Source organism: Podarcis raffonei, chromosome 5 (assembly GCF_027172205.1).
Source record: "Podarcis raffonei isolate rPodRaf1 chromosome 5, rPodRaf1.pri, whole genome shotgun sequence".
Classification (NCBI taxonomy): domain Eukaryota; kingdom Metazoa; phylum Chordata; class Lepidosauria; order Squamata; family Lacertidae; genus Podarcis; species Podarcis raffonei.
Window position 1 is genome coordinate 15,415,375 of NC_070606.1, and position 23,711 is coordinate 15,439,085.

Genomic DNA, 23,711 nt, shown 5'->3' on the forward strand with positions numbered 1-23,711 from the left:
GGAAATGTGTGTGTGTCTTATGGAGCGAATGTAGGCTGCGCAGCTATCCCAGAAGCCAGAACAGCAAGAGGGATTGCTGCTTTCACTGCGCAGCAATCCCTCTTGCTGTTCTGGCTTCTGAGATTCAGAATATTTTTTTTCTTGTATTCCTCCTCCGGAAACTAGGTGTGTCTTGTGGTCTGGTGCGTCTTATAGAGCAAAAAATACAGTATTTTATATATTAAGAACACCTTGAGGTTGTATCTAACACTGTATGAGCCGCATTCCACTCACACAGAAGGACTGCCCCTTCTTCTTCTTCTTCTTCTCTTTCCACACATCCCCAAAATCTGCTCCAGAGGGTTCTCCCAACTGCTTGGAGCAGATTTTGAGGGTGTGCTGGTGGCTGCAGGGGGAGAGGAAAGCAGGAAGACGTCCCCTTGGGCAAGTGGAAGGGCAGCTTTGCACACACCCCTTTGAAACCACCCCTTCCCGCCAGCTCAGTGGCATGGCGTGGGTTGTCAGCACCCGGGGCAAGGCAAGTAATTTGCGCCCCCTAACCCGTGGATTTTAGTAGGGGCAGAGAGCTGCGAGTGCGAGCGCACCCCCCCCCATATGTTGCGCCTGGTGCGGCCGGCCCCCCCTGCACCCCCCACGCTACGCCACTGCACCAGCTCACAATTTGCGTTCGTAGGACAGGCAGACCAAATCCTCCGAAACAGCAGGTCACAAATAGAAGACGTTTAACGCCTGCATTGCGTTAGTCCACACAGGCAAAGCCGAAATCATGGTACGAAATCCCAGTACGTTTCCTAGCACAATTCAAAGTGTTGGTGCTGACCTTTAAAGCCCTAAGTGGCCTCGGTCCAGTATACCTGAAGGAGCGTCTCCACCCCCATCGTTCTGCCCGGACACTGAGGTCCAGCACCGAGGGCCTTCTGGCGGTTCCCTCACTGCGAGAAGCCAAGTTACAGGGAACCAGGCAGAGGGCCTTCTCAGTAGTGGCGCCCTCCCTGTGGAACGCCCTCCCACCAGATGTCAAAGAGAACAACAACTACCAGACTTTTAGAAGACATCTGAAGGCAGCCCTGTTTAGGGAAGCTTTTAATGTTTGATGTATTACAGTATTTTAATATATTTTTTTTGGAAGCCGCCCAGAGTGGCTGGGGGAAGCCCAGCCAGATGGGCGGGGTATAAATAATAAATTTTTTTTATTATTATTATTATTATTATTATTATTATTATTATTATTATTATGAAAGTCGGGAGATGGAGAAAGCACAAGGAAACACGGGTAACAAGGAGAAAACTCACAAGTGTGGCTTCACGACCCCCCCCTCCCCTGTTAGGCATTGTCGCAATTTTGCTCCTTCACCTTCGGCGTGCAACATACTTAATGAATGACTCACTCCTCCTTTACTCTTTTCTAGGGAGTGAATTCTCAGGAAACCCTTACAGCCACCCTCAGTACACAACCTACAACGAGGCCTGGAGGTTCAGCAACCCTGCGTTACTAAGTGAGTATCTCTCTTGCATCCCCTTCCATCTCTTGCGCTCTCCTTCTGTTTGTCTCCTTGTTTTCTTTCCCTTATTTGTTTCTATTTCACCAGGGGGGCGGGGGAGGGGGGGCGGGGAGGGTACATTCCCACTTCCAAATGACTTCATCATTTAGCCCATCAGCTCAGTTCATTGTTCCTGGCAGTTAATAATTTGAGGATGACCTGATCATTTATACAAATGAGGCGCCTTTAGTTATTTCCCCCACTCCACGCCCCTGCCCACTTCTCTGTTTTGCAAGGCTATTTATTTATTTATTTGAGCAAGGTATATACATTGCTTAACACCAGAGTTTCTAAGCAGCGAACGGTAAGGTTATAAAGAACATAACCGTTGGCAAAATCAATTAACAGAAAACCCTATAAGACAATGGGCAGTGTTTGATAGTATGGAAAAGAAATGGGACACAATGGCTTAAAAAGCTTTAGTAACTTAGTAATAAGGTAAAGGTAAAGGGACCCCTGACCATTAGGGTCCAGTAACAGACGACTCTGGGGTTGCGGCGCTCATCTCGCTTTACTGGCCGAGGGAGCCGGCGTACAGCTTCCGGGTCATGTGGCCAGCATGACTAAGCCGCTTCTGGCAAACCAGAGCAGCGCACAGAAATGCCGCTTACCTTCCTGCCAGAGCAGTACCTATTTATTTACTTGCACTTTGAGGTGCTCCCAAACTGTTAGGTTGGCAGGAGCAGGGACCGAGCAACGGGAGCTCACCCCATCATGGGGATTTGAACCACCGACCTTCTGATCAGCAAGCCCTAGGCTCTATGGTTTAGACCACAGCGCCACCCGCATCCCTCAACTTAGTAACAGTCATAGTTTATTCCAGGATCGTTAATATCTCACTATGGGATAAAGCCTCAGCGCCTAGGACTTGCCGATCGAAAGGTCGGCGGTTCAAATCCCCGCGGCGGGGTGCACTCCCGTTGCTCGGTCCCAGCGCCTGCCAACCTAGCAGTTCGAAAGCACCCCCAGGTGCAAGTAGATAAACAGGGACCGCTTACTAGCGGGAAGGTAAACGGCGTTCCGTGTGCTGCGCTGGCTCGCCATATGCAGCTTGTCACGCTGGCCACGTGACCCGGAAGTGTCTGCAGACAGCACTGGCCCCCGGCCTATAGAGTGAGATGGGCGCACAACCCTAGAGTCTGTCAAGACTGGCCCGTATGGGCAGGGGTACCTTTACCTTTACTATTACTAAGTTACTAAAGCTTTTCAAAACTTGAAAATGGCAGGTAGTGGTGTTCAGACAGCCACCTACCTCAGTTTTAACAGGACCAAACTAGCTAGAAACAGATTGTAGTCCCACAGAGTGTGCTGATTCTGGAAGTGGTTCTGGTAAACTGGTTCTGTAGGGTTTTGTAGCATTTCAGAAACCTGCAAAACCTAACTGACCAGAAAACAACAGAGATATCAACAGAAAAGAATGTGTGCAGCCATCTTGCAACTTTCAGTTTTCCTAACAGCTATGTCTCCAGCTGTTTCTCCCCCCCACCCCACCCCCATTTTATGAAAGGCATGTGAAAAAAGAGGCTATGGAAACTCCTGTTGCAAAAGTTGGCCAATTTGACTGGACAGGGTGTGGCCTTCTGGACCACCAGAATAACATACCCTCCAACATTTCTCCAATGAAAATAGGGATGTCCTATTCAAATAACAACAACAGTAGTAGTAGTATATCACCCATCTGACTGGGTTTCCCCAGCCACACTGGGCGGCTTCAAACATCTATAAAAACATAATAAAACACTAAACATTTAAAAACTTCCCTATATAGGGCTGCCTTCATATGTCCAAGGTCGTACACTTATTTCCTTGGCTCGGGGGTTGCATAACTCCATACCCTCCAACATGTCTCTGATGAAAATAGGGGCATCCTAAGGAAAAATGGGACATTCTGAGATCAAATCAGAAACTGGGACAACTTCTGTAAATCCGGGACTGTCCCTGGAAATTAGGAACACTTGGAGGGTCTGTTATAATAGAAGATAGGATGAGTAGCTTCAGACTCCAGCATCGCTGCAATTTACTTAGGCAGGTCAGGGTGATGGCTGCATGCGCCAGTCTAGCCCTCCCACAGACTGCTACTGGAAGACTCAGGAGTCAGACCAGATGAGGATTACCCCATTTTTTGCTCTATAAGACTCACTTTTTCTCTCCTAAAAAGTAAGGGGAAATGTGTGTGCGTCTTATGGAGCAAATGCAGGAAGCCAGAACAGCAAGAGGGATTGCTGATTTCACTGCGGAGCGATCCCTCTTGCTGTTCTGGCTTCTGGGATTCAGAATATTTTTTTCCTTGTTTTCCTCCTCCAAAAACTAGGTGCATCTTATGGTCTGGTGCGTCTTATAGAGTGAAAAATACGGTAGCTAGCCCTAGACCCAAGATGACCTACAACATTCCCTCTCAGTACATCATTCTATTTGGGCATTTTATAGAAGCATTCATGCACGGGCAAAATAAATATTATTGAGTCCCTCCTGTGTAAGCACAGAACCCCAGAGGGTTTTCTCCCACCCACTTTCCCACGTGAGCTCCCCTGTGTACTCACAGCGAATTCCAAAGTATCCCCATCTCTGCATGCCTGAGATGAAGGCCTCACAGCTATTTACAGAGCCATTTATCCTAATATGAAACAGATTTGAGACAAGAGTCTTTAATTCTCACGGGGCTCTTTTCATTAGCTTCCATCTCTTTTCTGCATCTGATTAGCCCCTTGATCATGTAAACGCATCAGAAATTGAAGTGCGTTAAAAGCAGTTGTTTACTGACTGTGTAAAGAAACTCAAAGAGAAGGATATCTTCCACCTGCGAGGGTATTTCTCCAAAAAGCCACGGGTGTCTTACCTAGTTGATTTGGCTGTTACTGAGCACCCTTTCCTTTCTCTGGTCCTACACGCACCACCCTGAGAATCTGACCAGTTCCTCTGCACACATCGTAAGAACATAAGAACAGTCCTGCTGCATCAGAGCAAAGGCATATCTAGTCCAGTTTACTAATGGGCAACATAAGATAGCAACATAAGTAACAAACTAATGGGCAACATAAGAACGCCCTCCCACCAGATGTCAAAGAGAACAACAACTACCAGACTTTTAGAAGACATCTGAAGGAAGCCCTGTTTAGGGAAGCTTTTAATATTTGATGTATTACAGTATTTTAATATTTTTTTGGGAAGCCGCCCGGAGTAGCTGGGGAAGCCCAGCCAGATGGGCGGGGTATAAATTTATTATTATTATTATTATTATTATTATTATTATTATTATTATTAGGCAGAGGGACTAGAAACAATTCCATACTTTTGCTGGTTCAGGCCCTTCCTACACCTTCACCTCAAGTCCCCTAAAATTGACTGCTTAAGCAAGACGCTGCGCTCCACTTCTCAGTACTTGTAACACAAAACTGGCAGGTGCAGACATGTCCTATACATAGAAGCATAGAATTCTAGAGTTGGGTGGGAGCCCAAGGGTCATCTAGTCCAACCCCCTGCAATCTTCTGCTCACACCCATCCCTGGATGGGCTAACAGCCAGACACACTGATCCATTGCACCACATGCTGCAGGTTTGTGCTCTTCTGGTTTTGTTGTTGCAAAAATCGGCCTTAGCAGCAGTAACAGCCCTTTTTTACAAACTCCAGTTTTCCCATCAGTTTAATCGCTGTCTGCTTCGCAGCTTTGTTTTAAAGGCCCACCCCTTTTCCTCCCCTGATTTTCAACACCCCTGAATATTTAGCAGGGCTGAATATTTGACACGATACAAAGAAGGCTATGTACCATTTCTTTAATTAAAAAAAACCAGATCAGTACTTCCCCTCCCTGGAGTGGAGCAGGCAACCCAGATATTTTGGAAGCTTGAAAGCTCTTAGGTATCATCAGTAAGCTCACAAAGCGAGCAAAGTTTTCAGCACCCTAACATTCCTTACAAAACATTCTGAATTGTAATTGTGGTGGATCAGCAGAGAGGGTTCCAAATCTGACATTTAGCATCCATGAGGTGCTTTTTGGGAAATATTCCTATGAATGCAGGCAAGTGGCAATTGCTACACGAGGAATCTAGGCAGAATAAAATATTATGGGGCCCAGGTAAGCCCCACCTAATCAGTCACAAGACACATACCATTTGAATGGCAATGTCCATCAACTCGGACCGACCCCCTCAAATATTTTACTGGGAGGCCAAAGGTACCTCGGCCTCTGGGAGTTGGCTGAGCAGCTATCCCAGAAGCCAGAACAGCAAGAGGGATTGCTGCTTTCACTGCGCAGCGATCCCTCTTGCTGTTCTGGCTTCTGAGATTCAGAATATCTTTTTTCTTGTTTTCCTCCTCCAAAAACTAGGTGCGTCTTGTGGTCTGGTGCGTCTTATAGAGCGAAAAATACGGTAATTTAGCAAATGCAGGTTCCCTGTTCTTTATATTGGCCACTAATGAGTCCCCATCATCGGGTTTCTGTCTCTAGTTCCTTTTAATATGCCTCTCTCTTTCGCTCTCTCTCTCTCTTTCTCTTCCTTTCTTTTCTTATTTTATTTTACTGTATGTCCTTTCAATCAGTCCATTCTTCTCCTGTGTTAACTTTCAGGTTCCCCTTATTATTATAGTGCCACATCCCGGGGCTCCGCACCTCCCACTGCTGCCGCTGCCTATGACCGCCACTAGTTACCATGGAAACCACATGAAACTGCAGGGCGACAGCCTAGGCCTCCATATTGTACCTGTCTGATGAACATTCTGCGCCACTCGGAAGGATGAAGAAAACTTTCTCCGTGTCCCTCGCCTGCCCCTTCTGCCCCCTCCGCCCTCTTTCAGACTGCAGAAACGTACTGGAATACCGCACATTTTTGAGAACTTCACGCCCCTTGTAAGCCAACCAAGCTACTTCACTGGATTGATGGCAAAAGCAGGCCTGCGGCCAGCGCTCCTGCTCCTGTCGCTATTGCCACTGCAGTACTTCAGACCACCCCACACAAATTGTTCCTCGGCTCTCTAGCCTTCCATGCGAGGCTTCCCAAACCTCTTAAGCCTGAGGGGAATCTGAGCAATATATAGCCTGCACTGTCGTCTTTTGGGAGTTGTATGGACAGAAGGTAACGAAGGAGAGAATGCTGCGTACCAACTCATTGTTCTCCCCCAAGAGATCGTCCGTGAAAAACATCTCCGCATGATAAGCGACGGTTCCCGGAAGCCAGAGAGGACCAACTCTGGCTTGGTCTAGCAAAGGGGGAAAAGACCAGTGTCATCCTCTCTGTGTGTCCGACAAGGGTTGTTTTGTGTGACCCGTTTCCCTCCCATTTCCTCCATAGGTTGGTTGAATAAGGCCTTGGTTTCCTTACCGTTCCATCCGAAGAACGACCGCATCCGATGTCATAACCTTACGGGCTGGAGTTGGGACGGCAAGTCTCTCACACACATGCACACACACACCTACAGTCAAGTCAGACAGGAGGATGGAGCGATGTCAACCCGCTGGCAAAATGAAGAACTATATAAATAGATATATAAATATAACTGTTTTTAATGCTTTGTCCTGAAGGTCTGTAAAAAAACAAAAACAAAAAAAGGAGGGGAGGGAAATGAACAAATCCCCCCCCCCCCCGTTTTCTAAAAATCAAAAAGTCCTGGCAAAAACAAGCTGAAATAGCTCCCCAGCCTGAATGGCAGACATGAAGAATAGTTCTCCCTTTCCACTCCTAGGTTTCATTCTTTTTCTGTTACGCGCCGGAGTTGTTACATGCATGGCGGCGAGGAGTGCAAGTGTATTCTGTGGGGGAACTTGTTCACCTAATACACAACTCCAGCAAGATTTATGAAGGAAAAAGCTTAAATCCCCCAGCGACTGGTGTGCCACATTTCATTAATCACTGCTGAAGGGGTAGAAACATTTCGGGCATGTGACACTGGACAAAAACAATTCCAGACTAACTGGGAATGTTTTCTGGTTCTCTGTCCTTCCATTTCTGCTATACCAATATGGACTAGAGGTCTGGGGTAAGGGGGGGGGTATCTTCTCTTCATGGAGCTGTGGTACTCTGAAATAGTGGCATACAGCAAAAAGCAGGTGTTTTATCCTTGAACCTCAAGCTTGTTTTAACTGAGTCTTACATCAGTCAGCACAGCAACTTCCCTGTTCCTGGGGCTGTTCATTTCCTTGTTTCTGCATGCCTAAAAACTGAGCAGAATTTGGATTTCTAAGAAGTTCACTCTTTTTTTTTTTTAAGGCTAATTTCCTGTCTTTGCGGACCCATAGATGAAAACACGCAGTTACCGTTCTATAAAAGGTTGCTGCAGCAGAGAGGTGGGATCCTGCATCACTCTCCATCCTCTTATCTTGGCATCCGCTTTAAGTTCCGTAAGCAGCGCTCGTCTCCTCTTGCGACCACACCATGAAATATCCTATGGTTAAAAAATTCCCAAATTATGCAAACTCTCAAAATGCCAGGATCAAAATAAACATGCAGATTGGAGCCATTTCATGCAGAAAGGCACATCTGCATTAACTGATGGTTTACAGACATTATTTTTGCATGTGGAATTTGCAGCAGGGTTAGATGTTGCATCGAAGGGTGACATTTAAGCAGAAGATGGCAGAACAAAATTTGCTCACATTTTATATTTCATAAATCTGGTGTGTGGTGAGCAGTTATCAACAGGGAAAAGGGAAAGCATTCATGGGGCGAACACAACATCCTCCTCCAGTTTACATCTCCAGGAGGCAGAGTGCGGACCAAATTTCAAACTAGTGTAAAGCAGGTGGTTTTTAGCCCTGTTTTCTTTTTCCTTTTCCAAATTGCCATATCCAAGGGGAAATAAGAGATCTCTGTATTTGGGGCAATACTTTATAAACCCCTTCTATAGGGATCAACAAAGCATGTTGATCGCCAAGAATTCCAATGGCGCCTTTCCATTTTTCTCTGTAACCTGCTTGCCCCAGGTGAATTGACCAACTCTCTTTTAATTCACCTATATTTGTCTGAGATTATTCAAACAATTGTTTGCTTGTCACAGACACTCACAAAACAAGCTTTTATGTTCCAGGCCTACAGAAGTTACCTATATCCACATTTGTGCTATATACTGTATGCCATTAACACCCCCAAATTATAAGGTTGTAGCAGGAAATCATTCTGTAAATATACCTGCTTTTTTATCTCATCCAGTGCACACAAAGAAATATTGGGCAAACAGAAACTGTTTCAGTGCTTCCTCAAACCTCATCCCAAATTCAGCTTTATCCAGCTAGGGTCCCTACATCGCTCAACAGTTTAAACACACACACACACACACACACACACACCAATTGTTCATGCCTGTATTTATGACTCTGTTTGGGGAACGGCACATGTAAGATTGCCCATTTGACTAGTGTTAAATGTGCCCCCAGAATGTCTGGGAAGGAAAATAGCTAGCTGGGTCAACTGAAAACTTGTTAGGTCCTTGAAGCCCCAACTTTGGCTATCCGAGAAAAGAGAGAGTATAAGAACACTGACACATCTCACCTACTTAAAATTATCTGGTTCAGGAAAACACAAATAAAGGAAGATGCAACTGAGAATAGTCTGACCTATCATTCATGGTCTTTTACTTACACTGGTAGAAAAGAAGGGGAATATGGGTCTGTCCATAACCACTGGCTTGATTTGGGGCCCGCTGACATAGATAATGTTACATTGATTTTGATTTGGCCTGGCATGATCATAAAGAGAGTAAGCAATTCTATTTGGAACGTCCTATGCAAAGGACTTCTAGGCTGAGTGTTAGTCTTGCCACCTTGTCTTCTGAAGAGCCACCTGCAAATGTGTATTACATTTGCCAAAGAATTTCTTGTGTTGGCCCCTGCTGTTTTGAGTTACAGTTGGTGGGTTGCATTGTAATGCAGTATTATAGTTAAGTTTAGTAACCGACAAGGGGGATTTATGTGATGATATTCTACGGAAGACAACCATCAATATTCATATAGATTCAACTGGACTGGACTATGCGGGAAATGCAAAAATTATTTAATATTTTGTTATTTGCGGGGGGAAATTTGCTGCTTTGTAGGAAGATGATGTTTGTAATGTGAAGGCAATTCCTCTTGTATATAAGCCCATTCTCTCATCTTCATCATGCTAGTGATTGAAACAGGCTCACCTCATCGTGTAGATAAAAGAACGCACCGTCTGTACTGTTCGAATCGCATTGTGCTCACTGAAAACAAAGCTCTGTGTTCAATAAAGCACAGCACAAACTCGGACTCTGTGGGAACAAACAAGCCTGACAAGGCCTTTTCCCTGGCAACCTCCAGCAGCCCCCCCCCCCAAAAAAAAAGTGGTTTACTTTACCACTACTCTCTTTTTTTAATAAAAAAAAAAACCTAAACAAAAAAATTGAAAAGGCAGGGAAAGAAAAACACACAAAAAAAACTGAATGGGGGAAAATAATCTCTATGCAAAAGAAAAAAAATGAAAAAAAATGTTAGCATCTTTTGCATTTCTGCCCATGTGTCCTGATTCCTCTACTTTTGCTGCCATGGTATATTTCTCCATTGCTCTCCCTATGGTTTTGCTCCCCTTCCACAGAGGGCTGTCTGATGGCCAATGCAAATAGGTGAATTGAAGACTTTGGAGGGGTTTTTCCCCCCTTGGGACCTTATTTGGGCATGCTGTGCCACCTCGTGCTTTCTGTTTCCCCAGCTGTACAATAGGAATAAAAAGAAAACACCCTAACCTGGTGGGGTGTTGTGATTCTTTGCTTGCTAGTATCGCCTGAGTATTTGGACACCTTTGGAGAGAAATCTCGGGGGATGTTTCGGGTTGGCAACCAATATTACCCTCTGTTATCTCCCTCTCGTCCGTCTTGTCATGTTGTTCTTTCATTTAACTGGCCTCTTCAGCTGCATCTCCTCCCTAAATTCATCCCAGGTAGAAAAAGGAACAACCTTGACCGCATCTACGTTTCTGTGTTGGGGGAAAGGATCCCAGAAGCTCTTGCCACTGACATAGTCCACAGGGAATATGAACCACAGCCTTCTTTACGACAGCCAGGAATGGCTCAGCCGCAAAACGGGGAAAGCAGGAGGGCGGGGGGAGTTTATGGTAGGGATGGGAGGAGCAAGACATTTTCTGTTGCAACAGACACCTTGGGTGATCTGTAAGTGTTCTTTAAAAGAATAGTGTCTTTAGTGGTGATGAGCCCTCGTGCAGAGACAGGGCTGTTGCATGTTCTCTCACCCATGGACAGTGACAATTAAAATACAGAGGAAAAGATTCTGAACTAATCACAGACCAATGTGAAGCTATTAAACTGTCAAAAAACAAAACAAAAAAACCAAAAAATGACACTCTTTTATCTCCTCTTGAGTCTTCCTTTAAAGAAAATGTGAAGTATTTTCTCTCACTGAACTGTCTAAAATCATTCATGGTAAGAGCACTCACACGTGGTGGCTTGGTTTGTCTTGGGGATAAGGTAAAGGTAAAGGGACCCCTGACCGTTAGGTCCAGTGGCGGACAACTCTGGGGTTGCGGCGCTTATCTCGCTTTATTGGCCGAGGGAGCCGGCGTACAGCTTCCGGGTCATGTGGCCAGCATGACTAAGCCGCTTCTGGCGGACCAGAGCAGTGCACGGAAACGCCGTTTACCTTCCCGCCAGAACGGTACCTATTTATCTACTTGCACTTGACATGCTTACAAACTGCTAGGTTGGCAGGAGCTGGGACTGAGCAACGGGAGCTCACCCCATTGCGGGGATTCGAACCGCCGACCTTCTGATCAGCAGGCCCTAGGCTCTATGGTTTAGACCACAGTGCTGGAAAGACAAATGTGAGTTACATAGCAACTTGGAACCAGTACTATATTTCTAGAAAAAGAGGTGCCATGGACCCTCCGTTATCTCAGAATGGCAATGGTGCCCACCTGAAAGGTGCCAGAGCTCCAGTGAGCTCCTGCTGGGGGAAAAGACCTGCTTGGAACTAACCTAATTTGGATCCTACCCACACAAGTTTCTGCCCATTTTGTTTCCACACACTTTAGGGTGCAGAGCGATGAAACTAAGAAAGGAGGAGCCACGACTGCTAGGACCTTCTGTCCATGTCACCCTCCAAGCTGTTGCATCTCCACCTGGCCATTCTTCCTTTCTTTGTTTTTATTTCTTATCTGCCAAAAACCAACCAATTTCTTTTTTATGTCAGCCTGTGACATAGGGACCCATAGCTTGCTTATCTCTGTTTGCGCACTTCCTCCCAACCCGGCCTTTTATTTTTAAATTGAGGCAGCTCTGAGATATCCAAGTTAAGGGATATCCCCAACCTGGTGTCCTCTGTATGTTTTGGACTCTACAATAACCACAAGGACCAGCCAGCACTTGGTCAGGGTAGCCTGGCTTGATCCCTACCTGAACTGTAAATTGGCACAAGAGAATACAAGGGTGATAGTCAACGCCAGTCTTTTCTGAGCAGTGCTATTTTTCCAGAAAAGGAGGTGCCGGAACTTACCATGAACCCCTCTCTTGTTCTCTTATAATGGCAATGGTGCCTACCTGAGAGGCAATGGTGCCTACCTGAGTTCCAGCTGGGGGGAAAGCCCTTACTCTGAGTAGACCCACTGAAGTTAATGGACATGACTAGCTTGGGTTCATTAATTTTAAAGGGTCTATTCTGAGTTGAAAACAAACCATAGTTTTAACCACAAATTTGAGTGGGTGGGCGGCCCAACTCTAGAAGGTCTAAGCGGTAATATATATATATATATTTACGGCAGTGCTATTTGTGCTATTTTAGATGCTTCGTGAAAGTTTCAAAGGAGAGAGGACTGGAATATTGGTGGACCAAAGGCAGGGCTCGGAAGAAAAGGAGGGAGTCTAAAGTTTGTATAGTGACTTACCCTCTTGGCTTGGTGGTTGCACAACTCCACACCTTCCAACAGTTATCTGGTGAAAATAGGGACATCCTAAGAAAAACTGGGACTTTCCAGGATCAAATCAGAAACCGGGATGGCTTCTGTAAATCTGGGACTGTCCCTGGAAAATAGGGAGACTTGGAGGGTCCGCAGCACTGTCGTGCAAATGCAACAAAAAGGCCTTTGTTGCCACTATTCCTGCCACAGTACAGACCTGGAAATGAGCTCCATGCCGTGTTTAGGAAAATTAAGCCCAGAGTTTCTGCCCCTTGCTTTGCACTCATTTTGGCTCAACACCCTAGCCATCCTTAACCAGGAAGCAAGCCTCTGAAAGGTAGTGAGAAAGTTCGTATATAGAGGCAACCTTGCTAATCAGTATCTCATTCTAGAGATCACCTAGGCTGGGGGGCAAGCAGTGTAGTGCTCTGCAAATGTTGTTGGCGTGCCATTGCCAACAGCCTCTGCCACCATGGCAGGGGGCAAGGAATGGGCATTGTAGCCCAACAACAACTAGAGCAGTGTTTCTCAACCTTGGGTCCCCAGATGTTGTTGGACTACAACTCCCATCATCCCTGAGCTCTGGCCTTGCTAGCTAGGGATGATGGGAGTTGTAGGCCAAAAACATCTGGGGACCCAAAGTTGAGAAAGGCTGATCTAGAGGGTCCACATTGACTTCCTCTCTCCAAAGCCACCAACAAAGCAAAGGATAAAGGTAAAGGTAAAGAGACCCCTGACCATTAGGTCTAGTCATGGCCGACTCTAGGGTTGCGGTGCTCATCTCGCTTTATTGGCCGAGGGAGCCAGTGTACAGCTTCCGAGTCATGTGGCCAGCATGACTAAGCCGCTTCTGGCGAACCAGAGCAGCGCACGAAAACGCCGTTTACCTTCCCACCGGAGCGGTACCTATTTATCTACTTGCACTTTGACGTGTTTTCGAACTGCTAGGTTGGCAGGAGCAGGGACCAAGCAACAGGAGCTCACCCCGTCGCAGGGATTTGAACCGCCGACCTTCTGATTGGCTAGCCCTAGGCTCTGTGGTTTAACCCACAGTGCCACCCGCGTCCCTCAAAAGCAAAGGATTCTAATGGCCAAATCTGGGAAACTGTTGGGTCTAGGATTCTCTACGACCACATTAGCATTCCAGCCCCCATGGAGGCTATAAGCTACAATGGGTCACATTTGTAAAGAACCAGTCTGATATAGGGACACCCAGATGCAAATCCCTGACAGGGGAGAAAACTAGGCTTTATTTCACCCGGGTCAAAGACCCAGTTTCACGCACACACCATACACACATTTGCATACACACAGGCAGGGAGCTTCAATGGCGCCCCTCTGGAGGCAAGAAACCTGGATAGCCCCTCTGTGCCTATGGCCCTGATCCCTTGGTAGCCATTAAACTCACCTGGTGAATGACTGTCTAATGCAATTGGAGTGTAGTGAGGAAACAGAGGCAAGAGAACATGCTACCCTGCATTCATTTCAGAAACTGTGGTGCAAAAATGTAATTAAGAAATTTAGACGGTAATGGCACTCCACCATAGCTATCAAAGATGTTACCACCACATCTAAAGCTCTCCATGTGAAGTACTGGATACAGATAAAATTAATTTTTGCATTCCTTCCCTCACAAACTAACAGCATGATGTTGCACCCATTATTTTAAAATAGTATGAATTGCAGTTGTTGAGAATCCAATTGTTCCACTGAACAGTAGTAGATTGGAAACAAGATTCTGCATTCATTAAAATTCAATCTTGACGAGAGCCTGATCTTAACCTTTAACACTTAGAGGGGGAAAGTGTTCACACAAGCAGTAAATATTGAAACTAGAGCTGTCAAGGGCTTTGTTTGGTTTTTTGTTGATTAACCACCTCACTTTACCTTACAAATGAATTAATGAACCAAGGAAAATAAATATATATAAGCACTGAAGTCCAACCGTCCTTATTAACCAATTTAGTTAAGGCAATGCTTTCGCTTCACTATACGATATCAACAAATTCTTTCTTATTTGGGAAATTAAATGGTTTAAAATGCACTGAGCATGGAATCTACTTTGCAAAAGTTGGCATAACCCCTATTTGCTGAATCACAAGATAAGTTCCAGATGAATTTTGCCAGTAATTACATGGATGCATTGATTAAAGCATTCAGCTCTAATTTCCATTCTCCTTTATGGGGATTTCCATCCCTTCTCTGATTAACTAAAACTGTGGCAACACTGTTAAATATTGGCTTCCATCAGCCACCTTTTGGCATAAGTTGTTAGCCTGATGTTCCAAACTGGCTGGGGAGAAAGTCCTGAATTCTCTAGGTTGTCTTGTATACTTACAGGGCATTTTCAGGGCCACCTGTCAGTGGTCTAGAGGATGTGTATCCCCAGCCAAACAGTAAAATCTCACACAGGCATGGCTACAAAAGATCATGTCCTCACACTGCATGCTTCCTGAGTGTCACATGGCAGGACATAATAAATACAGCAAATAAAAAGTAGCCGCATATCCTAAGACCTTCCTTGAATTGATGCTGGATGAGGATGAATGCCCATCACTCAAGATCGCAAGTCCATAAGGCATCAGGACAGAAACAGAACTACAGACCCTCCAACATTTCTCCAATGAAAATAGGGATGTCCTATTCCATAACAACAATAACAACAATTATCACCATCATTTTATTATTTATACCCTGCCCATTTGACTGGGTTGCCCCAGCCACTCTGGGCAGCTTCCAACATATACAAATACCATATTTTTCACTCTATAAGACGCACCAGATCACAAGACGCACCCAGATTTTGGAGGAGGAAAACAAGAAAAAAAATATTCTGAATCCCAGAAGCCAGAACAGCAAGAGGGATCGTTGTGCAGCGAAAGCAGCGATCCCTCTTGCAGTTCTGGGATAGCTGCGCAGCCTGCATTCGCTCCATAAGAAGCACACACATTTCCCCTTACTTTTTAGGAGGGAAAAAGTGAGTCTTATAGAGCAAAAAATACGGTACATAACAAAACATTAAACAAATTTCCCTATACAGGGCTGCCTTCAGATGTCATCTAAAGGACTCCTTGGCTTGCAGGTTGCATAACTCCATACCCTCTAACATTTCTCCAGTAAAAATTGGGGTGTCCTACCGCACCCTCCAATATTTCTCTGATAAAACTAGGGATGTCCTAAGGAAAAGCGGGACATTCTGGGATCAAATCAGAAACCGGGACAGCTTCTTTAAATCCAGGACTGTCCCTGGAAAATAGGGACACTTGGAGGGTTTGGAACTATCACTGAGGATCCAGGCAGGACTGAATGCTAAGCCAACAGACCCAAGGCAATTTCATGGCAAAAGGAAGGAATGCCAGGGTCCTCACCTGGAAGGAAGGAAGAAGGGTAGCTGTTTGAATCTGGGAAACGTGGCAGCAAATCAGAAATCAAAGTTTGGGAGTTCATGAAAAACCAACACAGCAAAAGCAGCTGGTGGCTTGTTGTATGGTTAACCCCTAAATTAATAGATTGGCTAATCAGGGCTTTGGTTGTACTCAGCCAACCCAAATTTGCTTGGTATGAGCAGTTTAATAGGCGTAAAATTCCAGCGCTTCAGCCATGGCTCAGTATGAGGAGCAGCTGTTTGTTGGGCTGATTTGATGGGTGCTTTCGTTTGTTGACTTTAACCCAGTTATCTCCCAATGACATCAGTATATTTGGCAGCCCATGCTGGCTTTCATCTCGCTCCAGGTAGTTAAAGCCATTATAATGTTTTCAGGGTGCTAAGTAAAGGCCAGCCTTAGCAAAGTACTCCAAAGAAGTGATGCTGCTATTGGGAATCCACAGAGGCAGAAAATCCTTCCCACTTACCGTATTTTTCGCTCTACAGGACACACCTGACCATAGGACGCACCTTGTTTTAGAGGGGGAGAACAAGAAACAAAAATTCTCCCCCTCTCTGCTCAGCGCCCCTTCAGCAAAGTGGCAGGAGAAACGGAGCCCCTCCCATTTCTCCTCCCGCTTGGCTGAAGGGGCGCTGTGCAGCTCTCCCTCTCTGCTGAAGCCAGGAGAGTCTTGCTCTCCCGGCCTCAGCAAAAGGAACCTGAAGCCTGCGGAGCGCAGCGGGAACTCACCTGTGCTCCGAAGGCTTCAGGCGGCTATCCCTGAAGCCTGGAGAGTGAGAGGGGTCAGTGCGCACCGACCCCTCTCGCTCTCCAGGCTTCAGCGAAAGCAACGCGAAGCCTCCAGAGTGCGGAGGGAGCCCTCCCTCTGCGCTTCAGAGGCTTTGCGTTGCTATCCCTGAAGCCAAGGAGCCTGCATTCACTCCATAGGATGCACACACATTTCCCCTTAATTTTTGGAGGGGAAAGGGTGCGTCTTATAGAGCGAAAAATACGGTACTTGCTGCTTGTCTTTTCAGTGTTGGCCTGAGAGACATGCGGATTTCTCACCTAGACCTCTTGGTCTAGTAGGTGGCATGGGCAGAGATATGCAGCAGAGCAAGGATGGGGAACCTGTGACCTTCGTGTCATTGTTGGACTCCAGCTCCCATCAGCCCCTGCCAGCACAGCGAATGTTTAAGGATGATGGGAGTTGTAGTTCAGGGTCGTCCAAAAAGCCACAAGTTCCCCATCCTTGCCTCAGGGAATACATTATCTGTCGCTATGCTTAGTCTGTTCAGGGAGGCCCAATTCACCTTTTGCCTGAAAAGTTGATCACAGAGCATAGTTCTATGACTTCATACCCTCCAACATTTCTCTGATGAAAATAGGAACACCCTATTAAATTATTAATAATGTTGATATTAATATTAATATTAATATACCCTGCTCATCTGACTGGGCTACCCCAGCCACTCTGGGTGGCTTCCATTATCAATAATAATAAATAATAATAATAATAATAATAATAATAATTTTATTATTTATACCCTGCCCATCTGGCTGGGTTTCCCCAGCCACTCTGGGTGGCTCCCAACAGAACACTAAGAATAGAATAAAACTTCAAACATTAAAATCTTCCCTAAAAAGGGCTGCCTTCAGATGTCTTCTAAAGGTCAGGTAGTTATTTCTTTGACATCTGATGAGAGGGCATTCCACAGGGCGGGCGCCACCACCGAGAAGGCCCTCTGCCTGGTTCCCTGTAACCTCACTTCTCTCAGTGAGGGAACCGCCAGAAAGCCCTCGGAGCTGGACCTCAGTGTCCAGGCTGAACGATGGGGGTGGAGACACTCCTTCAGGTATACTGGGCCGAAGCCGTATAAAACATTACAAAACTTCCCTATACACGGCTGCCTTCAGATGTCTTCTAAAGATTGTATAGTTACTTATTTCCTTGACTGGGGGGTGCATACCCTCCAACATTTCCCTGATGGAAATAGGGACATCCTAAGGAAAAGTAGGACATTCCACTATCAAATCAGAAACTGGGATGGCTTCTGTAAATCTGGGACTGTCCCTGGAAAATGGGGACACTTGGAGAGTCTGTATTATTTCTCCTTTATAGTGTTACAAGCCTTCCTGAGGGCCTATCAGAGTGCAGGGTGTGTGCTTTCAAATTTAGATGTAACAGCAGGAAAAACAAAGGGTAAAGGGACAAATTGTCTTCCTTTTTCAAGTACCCTTATAACTTTAAGGGCCAGAAGCACCCTTTCTTTCCTCCACCCCCTTTTTTCGGTTAATAAAACAAAGGAATATTGGGCAGCCATACCTGTGTTAGAGTGGAAATTCAAGGTGGAATCACAGAAAGTCCCAGCAGTACAGATCAAAATGGTGGCAGCTTCATCCACCTTTCCCCATTCCCCCTCTCCCCTTAATTTCTTCCTTCTCTTCCCCCTACCCCCACCAGTACCACGGATGCTCAGCCGATTCTAATTCAATTTCTCTGCCTATTGTTTATTTCACGCTCCCTGTGTAAAGTGTCAAATGCTGATGTTCCGTCAGGCCCAGACTGTCGTTTGCATTTGTCATTCACTCCTTGTTAAAAAATAAGGCTGGGTTGCACCCGCCTTGGCATGCCCTGCTGGGAAATTCCCTGTGGTGAAATTAGTCCGTTTAGATGGAAAGTTTTGTGTCACTCCCCTGTCTAAATTGGCAGATCCGGCTCTTCTGCAAAACCCAGTAAACTGTGAACTTTGATGCACCTGCCAATCAAATGCATATTTTGCAAGCAAAGCCAGATGACAAGAGCAGCAGAATGGGTTCCTCCGATTGGCTGGCCTCGTTTAGGCATATCAGAAGATGCTTGCCAGTCACGCAGTGCAGCCCTCTGGTCCCGGGGACTCCCTTAACAGAATCTGTCCTCCTCATGCGAGGATGGGTGGGAGGACAGAGGTGTTGCAGATCGCAGTGCAGTTTGGATGCAATAGGCAGCCTGATCCTATTCCGCTTGGCTTTTCTGAGCGGCAAGGAAACAGAACCTTCTGCATCACGGCATCCTTTTCAAAGCCAACTCATTGGTCACAACACAGCTGAGGAAGATGAACATGTCCTTTTTACAGTACTGGAGAGCAGCAATAATGTTACCACATGTTGTTGTTGTTGTTTAGTCGTGTCCGACTCTTCGTGACCCCCTGGACCAGAGCACGCCAGGCACTCCTGTCTTCCACTGCCTCCCGCAGTTTGGTCAAACTCATGCTGGTAGCTTCGAGAACACTGTCCAACCATCTCGTCCTCTGTCGTCCCCTTCTCCTTGTGCCCTCCATCTTTCCCAACATCAGGGTCTTTTCCAGGGAGTCTTCTCTTCTCATGAGGTGGCCAAAGTTACCACATAGGCAGGGGTAAAAAAAGAACTGTACACTTCACAGTTTAACATGAACCTGCCTCATCTGTTCTGCCCAAATCAATATGAAAACTGAAACGCAGCTATGCTGCAAAATTCGCCCTTCTCCAAATTGTGAAGTGCAGTTCTTCAGCCAAATAGTGCGCATGCACACACCTATTTACAGAAAATAATGTGGAAAATGCTTTATATAAGGCAGCGCCATTTTTATAGAAAAAGAAGTGCCGGAGCTCACCCTGAACTTCTCCCTTGTTCTCTTATAATGGCAATGGCGCCCACCTGAGAGGTGCCAGAGTTCTGGTGAGTGCCAGGTTTAAAAAAGCCTTGATATGAGGGGTAATGCATATATTACGGGAAAGACAAAAACTGCAAACTGATGCAGAAATGGGCTTGGCTAAACTGAAGATTTGGAAAATGAGAAACTGAAAGAAACTGAAATTGACAGATTTGTCCATCCCGATGAATTCCAGAAGGTTGCAGGTGGAAATGGAACAAGACAACACAGCTCCACAAAAAGTAGGTGGCAACCAAAGCCAGAGGGGCATAGACCCAGGGGCACCTAAGGACTGAAAGGTGGCCATCACTGTGCCTTGGCAGTATGTTCCTGTGAAGACCAAGTCATGGTGCAGCCGTTCTTCACAGCGATGCTTCACAACTATAATTTTCTCTCTGTGTGTTGGGAACACATCAAGCGCAAAGCAACCTGAAAGTATTGGTCCAACGGGACACCTCAGTGTTGGGGGTGGGGAGGAGAACATTCCCTGTTTGACTGATCCCACAGCCACTCTTGAATTTCCCTCTTAGGCAAATGAGTCCATCCTTCCATCTGATAAGGAAACTTCTCCTCATAGCTGTCAACTTACAGATTTGAAAATAAGGGACCAGCAGCCTCAAAAATAAGGGATCAGCAGCCAAAATAAGGGATTTTAGTCAACCAGCTGCCAAACGAAGCCTCAAGCGGTGGTTCCCACAGCGCAGCAGCCCGGCAAAGGGGATGCAGCAAGGAAAACCACCATCACCTCTCCGCTGGGAAGCACTGAGCAAAGGCGAGTCACCAGGCAACGCGGCCGATTTGATCGGCACAAGGCATGCAAGCTCCACCCCTCAGTCATTCTTAGACTCCTTATTGGGTGAGCAACGCAGCCAAGCAACACAGTTGGAGCCTCCCTCCTCCCTGGCCGGCAGGGAGGGAGGGAGAGGAGCTGCTTCCTTTGAAACCTGGGAAATTTAAGGGACATAATCAATAAGGGACAGCAGCGGGGACACGACACTGGGATAAGGGACTTTCCCACCAAATAAGGGACAGTTGACAGCTATGCTTCTCCTGCTTTGGGGGGCGTGGAGAATTTGTGCAGAAAACCCAAAGCAATAATATGCACGCTGCACTCGGGGAACTCCTCTTGCCTCCACCTGGAGAGGCTGCCCAAGCTCAGGCGGTGAATTTCTCAAGCTCACAATGCTCAGATAGAATATTAACCAAGTGCCATTTCCTCCAAAAGCTCTTCTCTGACCAAGAATATAAAGTGAGGTTCACTTGTGCAGTCAGCATTATACTGACCAAGCTGCTTTACAGGTTCGTGTTCCAGGGTTATTTAATGTTAACTCAACTTAACATGGCAAAAATGGGAAACTTAAGAGATACTGAAACTGACAGGTTCCTCCTTTCCTATGAAGCGGCAGAGGTTCCAGTTAAGGCAAAGGCAAAGGTACCCCTGACTTTTAGGTCCAGTCGTGGACAACTCTGGGGTTGCGGCGCTCATCTCGCTCTATACTGGCCTCGGTCCAGTATACCTGAAGGAGTGTCTCCACCCCCATCATTCTACCCGGACGCTGAGGTCCAGCGCCGAGGGCCTTCTGGTGGTTCCCTCATTGCGAGAAGCAAAGCTACAGGGAACCAGGCAGAGGGCCTTCTCGGTAGTGACGCCTGCCCTGTGGAACGCCCTTCCAGCAGATGTCAAAGCGATAAACAACTACCTGACATTCAGAAGACATCTTAAGGGAAGTTTTTAACGTGTGATATTTTACTGTATTTTTGGTTTCTATGGAAGCCGCCCAGAGTGGCTGGGGAGGCCCAGCCAGATGGGCGGGGTATAAATAATAAATTATTATTAATTATTATTATTATTATTATTATTATAGGCCGAGGGAGCCAGCGTTTGTCCGCAGACAGTTTTTCCGGGTCACGTGGCCAGCATGACTAAGCCGCTTCTGGAGAAACCAGAGCAGCGCATGGAAACGCCGTTTACCTTCCCGCCGGAGCGGTGCCTATTTATCTACTTGCACTTTGACGTGCTTTCAAACTGCTAGGTTGGCAGGAGCTGGGACTGAACAACGGGAGCTCGCCCCGTCATTGGGATTCGAACCGCCGACCTTCTGATCGGCAAGCCCTAGGCTCTGTGGTTTAGACCACAGCGCCACCCGTGTCCCTAGAGGTTCCAGTTACTTTACCTTAAAAAGCTCTGCCCCTCCCCGTCTCGCTGCAGGAGACAAAGTCACCAGAGAGGGCAGCAGAGCTTTTGTCAAGATTTGCAAGCTTCCTCCATTTTTACCCAGAACGCATCGTAGAATCATGGATTAGTAGAGTTAGAAGGGACCCTGAGGGTCATCCATTCCAACCCCCTGCAGTGCAGGGATCTCAGCTAAAGCATCTATGGCAGGTGACCACCCAACCTCTCCTTAAAAACCTCCAGCGAAGGAGAGAGTTCACCACCTTCTGAGGGAGACCATTCCGCTGTTGAACAGCTCTTACTGTCAGAAAGTCCTTCCTGGTGTTTAGTCGGAATCTCCTTTCTTGTAACTTGAAGCCATTGGTTTGAGTCCCACCCTCCAGAGCAGGAGAAAACAAGCTTGTTCCCTCTTCCATGTGACAGCGCTTGAGATATTCGAAGATTTGCTATCGTATTTCCTCAGACATAACATGTTCAAAACCATCAGTCCTGACCAGAACCGTGGGGTTTCTTAACTATATTTATGAGTCACCCTAAAACAGAATTTATTTGGGCAAGGGTGTGTGTGTCTGTGTTAAAAACAGGGAACTTGAAACAATATCATAAAATACTGTTGCACGCCACCCCAGTCTCTGAGAGATGAGAGATTCCAGGGTTACAGGCACCTATCCAGTTTCCTTGGAAAGAGGGACAGCAGAGACACTGGTGTCTTTATGATGTATGGTTCATTTACACAAATCACAACATGAGCCTAAGATGGAGGGGCTCACAGCATTAACAGCCCAGAAGGTCTTGCTTCTCCCAAAGCCACAGCCTTGGATTCAAGCAGAAATCAGGCATGGCTCTCGCCCTCAGGATTCCTCCTGCTCTCATACTGTTATGTACCGAGTTGAATAGGATCCAAATGCAGCAGTCTGATTGGTCCTAGAACAATAGGAACCAAAATGCAGCAGTCTGACTGGTCCTAGAACAATAGGAACCAAAATGCAGCAGTCTGATTGGTCCTAGAACAATAGGATCCAAAATGCAGCAGTCTGATTGGTCCTAGAACAATAGGATCCAAAATGCAGCAGTCTGATTGGTCCTAGAACAATAGGAACCAAAATGCAGCAGTCTGACTGGTCCTAGAACAATAGGATTCAGAATGCAGCAGTCTGATTGGTCCTAGAACAATGCAGCAGTATGATTGGTCCGCAGGAGCCACCCAATCCAGCTCCAGGTGGAAGCGAATCCACAACCTGATTGGCCTATAGGAGAATTCTGGAATCAGCCAATCACGTGCAGCCCATTGTGTAAATAATGTATATAAAGCAGATATTGTGGGGGAACTTCCATTCCTCCTCACCACTATGAGCTGAATAAAGAGCATGAAATCCACTCTCGACTCCGAGTATATTTCACATACACTCAACTTCGGCTTTCCCCTCGGGCAGCTTTCTTTCTTATATTTATGACCCATACTTGGGGGCCATTTCCAAGAAGCTGGTCTGGCTATTCCAGCAGTTGAATCCTCCATTGGATTTTAACCTTTGCTGGATCCAGGAATGAGAAGGGACTCAGACATACAGCCTAAACCACCCCCCAAAGAAACCAGCTCACAACAATACAATGAAATCCAGCAAGCGAGATCCACTGTGATTCCATCTGATCACAGTGAAAACAAAAGCAATCTCATAGGGATAAATGCGCATCCTAAAAAGGTAACGGACCCCTGACAGTTCAGTCCAGTCACAGACGACTCTGGGGTTGCGGCGCTCATCTCGCTTTACAGGCCGAGGGAGCCAGCGTTTGTCCGCAGACAGTTTTTCCGGGTCATGTGGACAGCATGACTAAGCTGCTTCCGGCGCAACGGAACACCGAAACCAGAGCAGCGCACTGAAACGCCGTTTACCTTCCCACCACAGTGGTACCTATTTATCGACTTGCGCTTTTGGGCGTGCTTTCAAACTACTAGGTGGGCAGGAGCTGGGACTGAGCAACGGGAGTTCACACCATCGTGGGGATTCGAACTGCTGACCTTCTAATTGGCAAGCCCAAGAGGCTCAGTGGTTTAGACCACTGCGCCACCCGCATCCCCTAAAACACACATTCTATCTGACTTAAAAGCAAA

The 23,711-nt window shown here is 46.4% G+C and overlaps 1 protein-coding gene across 24 annotated transcripts in view; it reads left to right on the plus strand.

The window, feature by feature from the left end:
- Positions 1-10,254, plus strand: part of PAX2 (paired box 2) — a 154,000-nt gene extending 143,746 nt beyond the window's left edge. For 14 of the 24 annotated variants that reach the window (XM_053387947.1, XM_053387939.1, XM_053387956.1 and 11 more), the window contains 2 exons: positions 1,410-1,496; positions 6,828-10,254. In XM_053387947.1, coding sequence (XP_053243922.1) covers positions 1,410-1,496; positions 6,828-7,018 — 278 coding nt within the window. In that variant the 3' untranslated portion in view covers positions 7,019-10,254. Of the gene's footprint in view, positions 1-1,409; positions 1,497-6,106 lie in introns of all 24 variants that reach the window. The other 10 variants (XM_053387963.1, XM_053387943.1, XM_053387958.1 and 7 more) reach the window with 5 other exon arrangements.
- Positions 10,255-23,711: the final 13,457 nt, after the last annotated feature.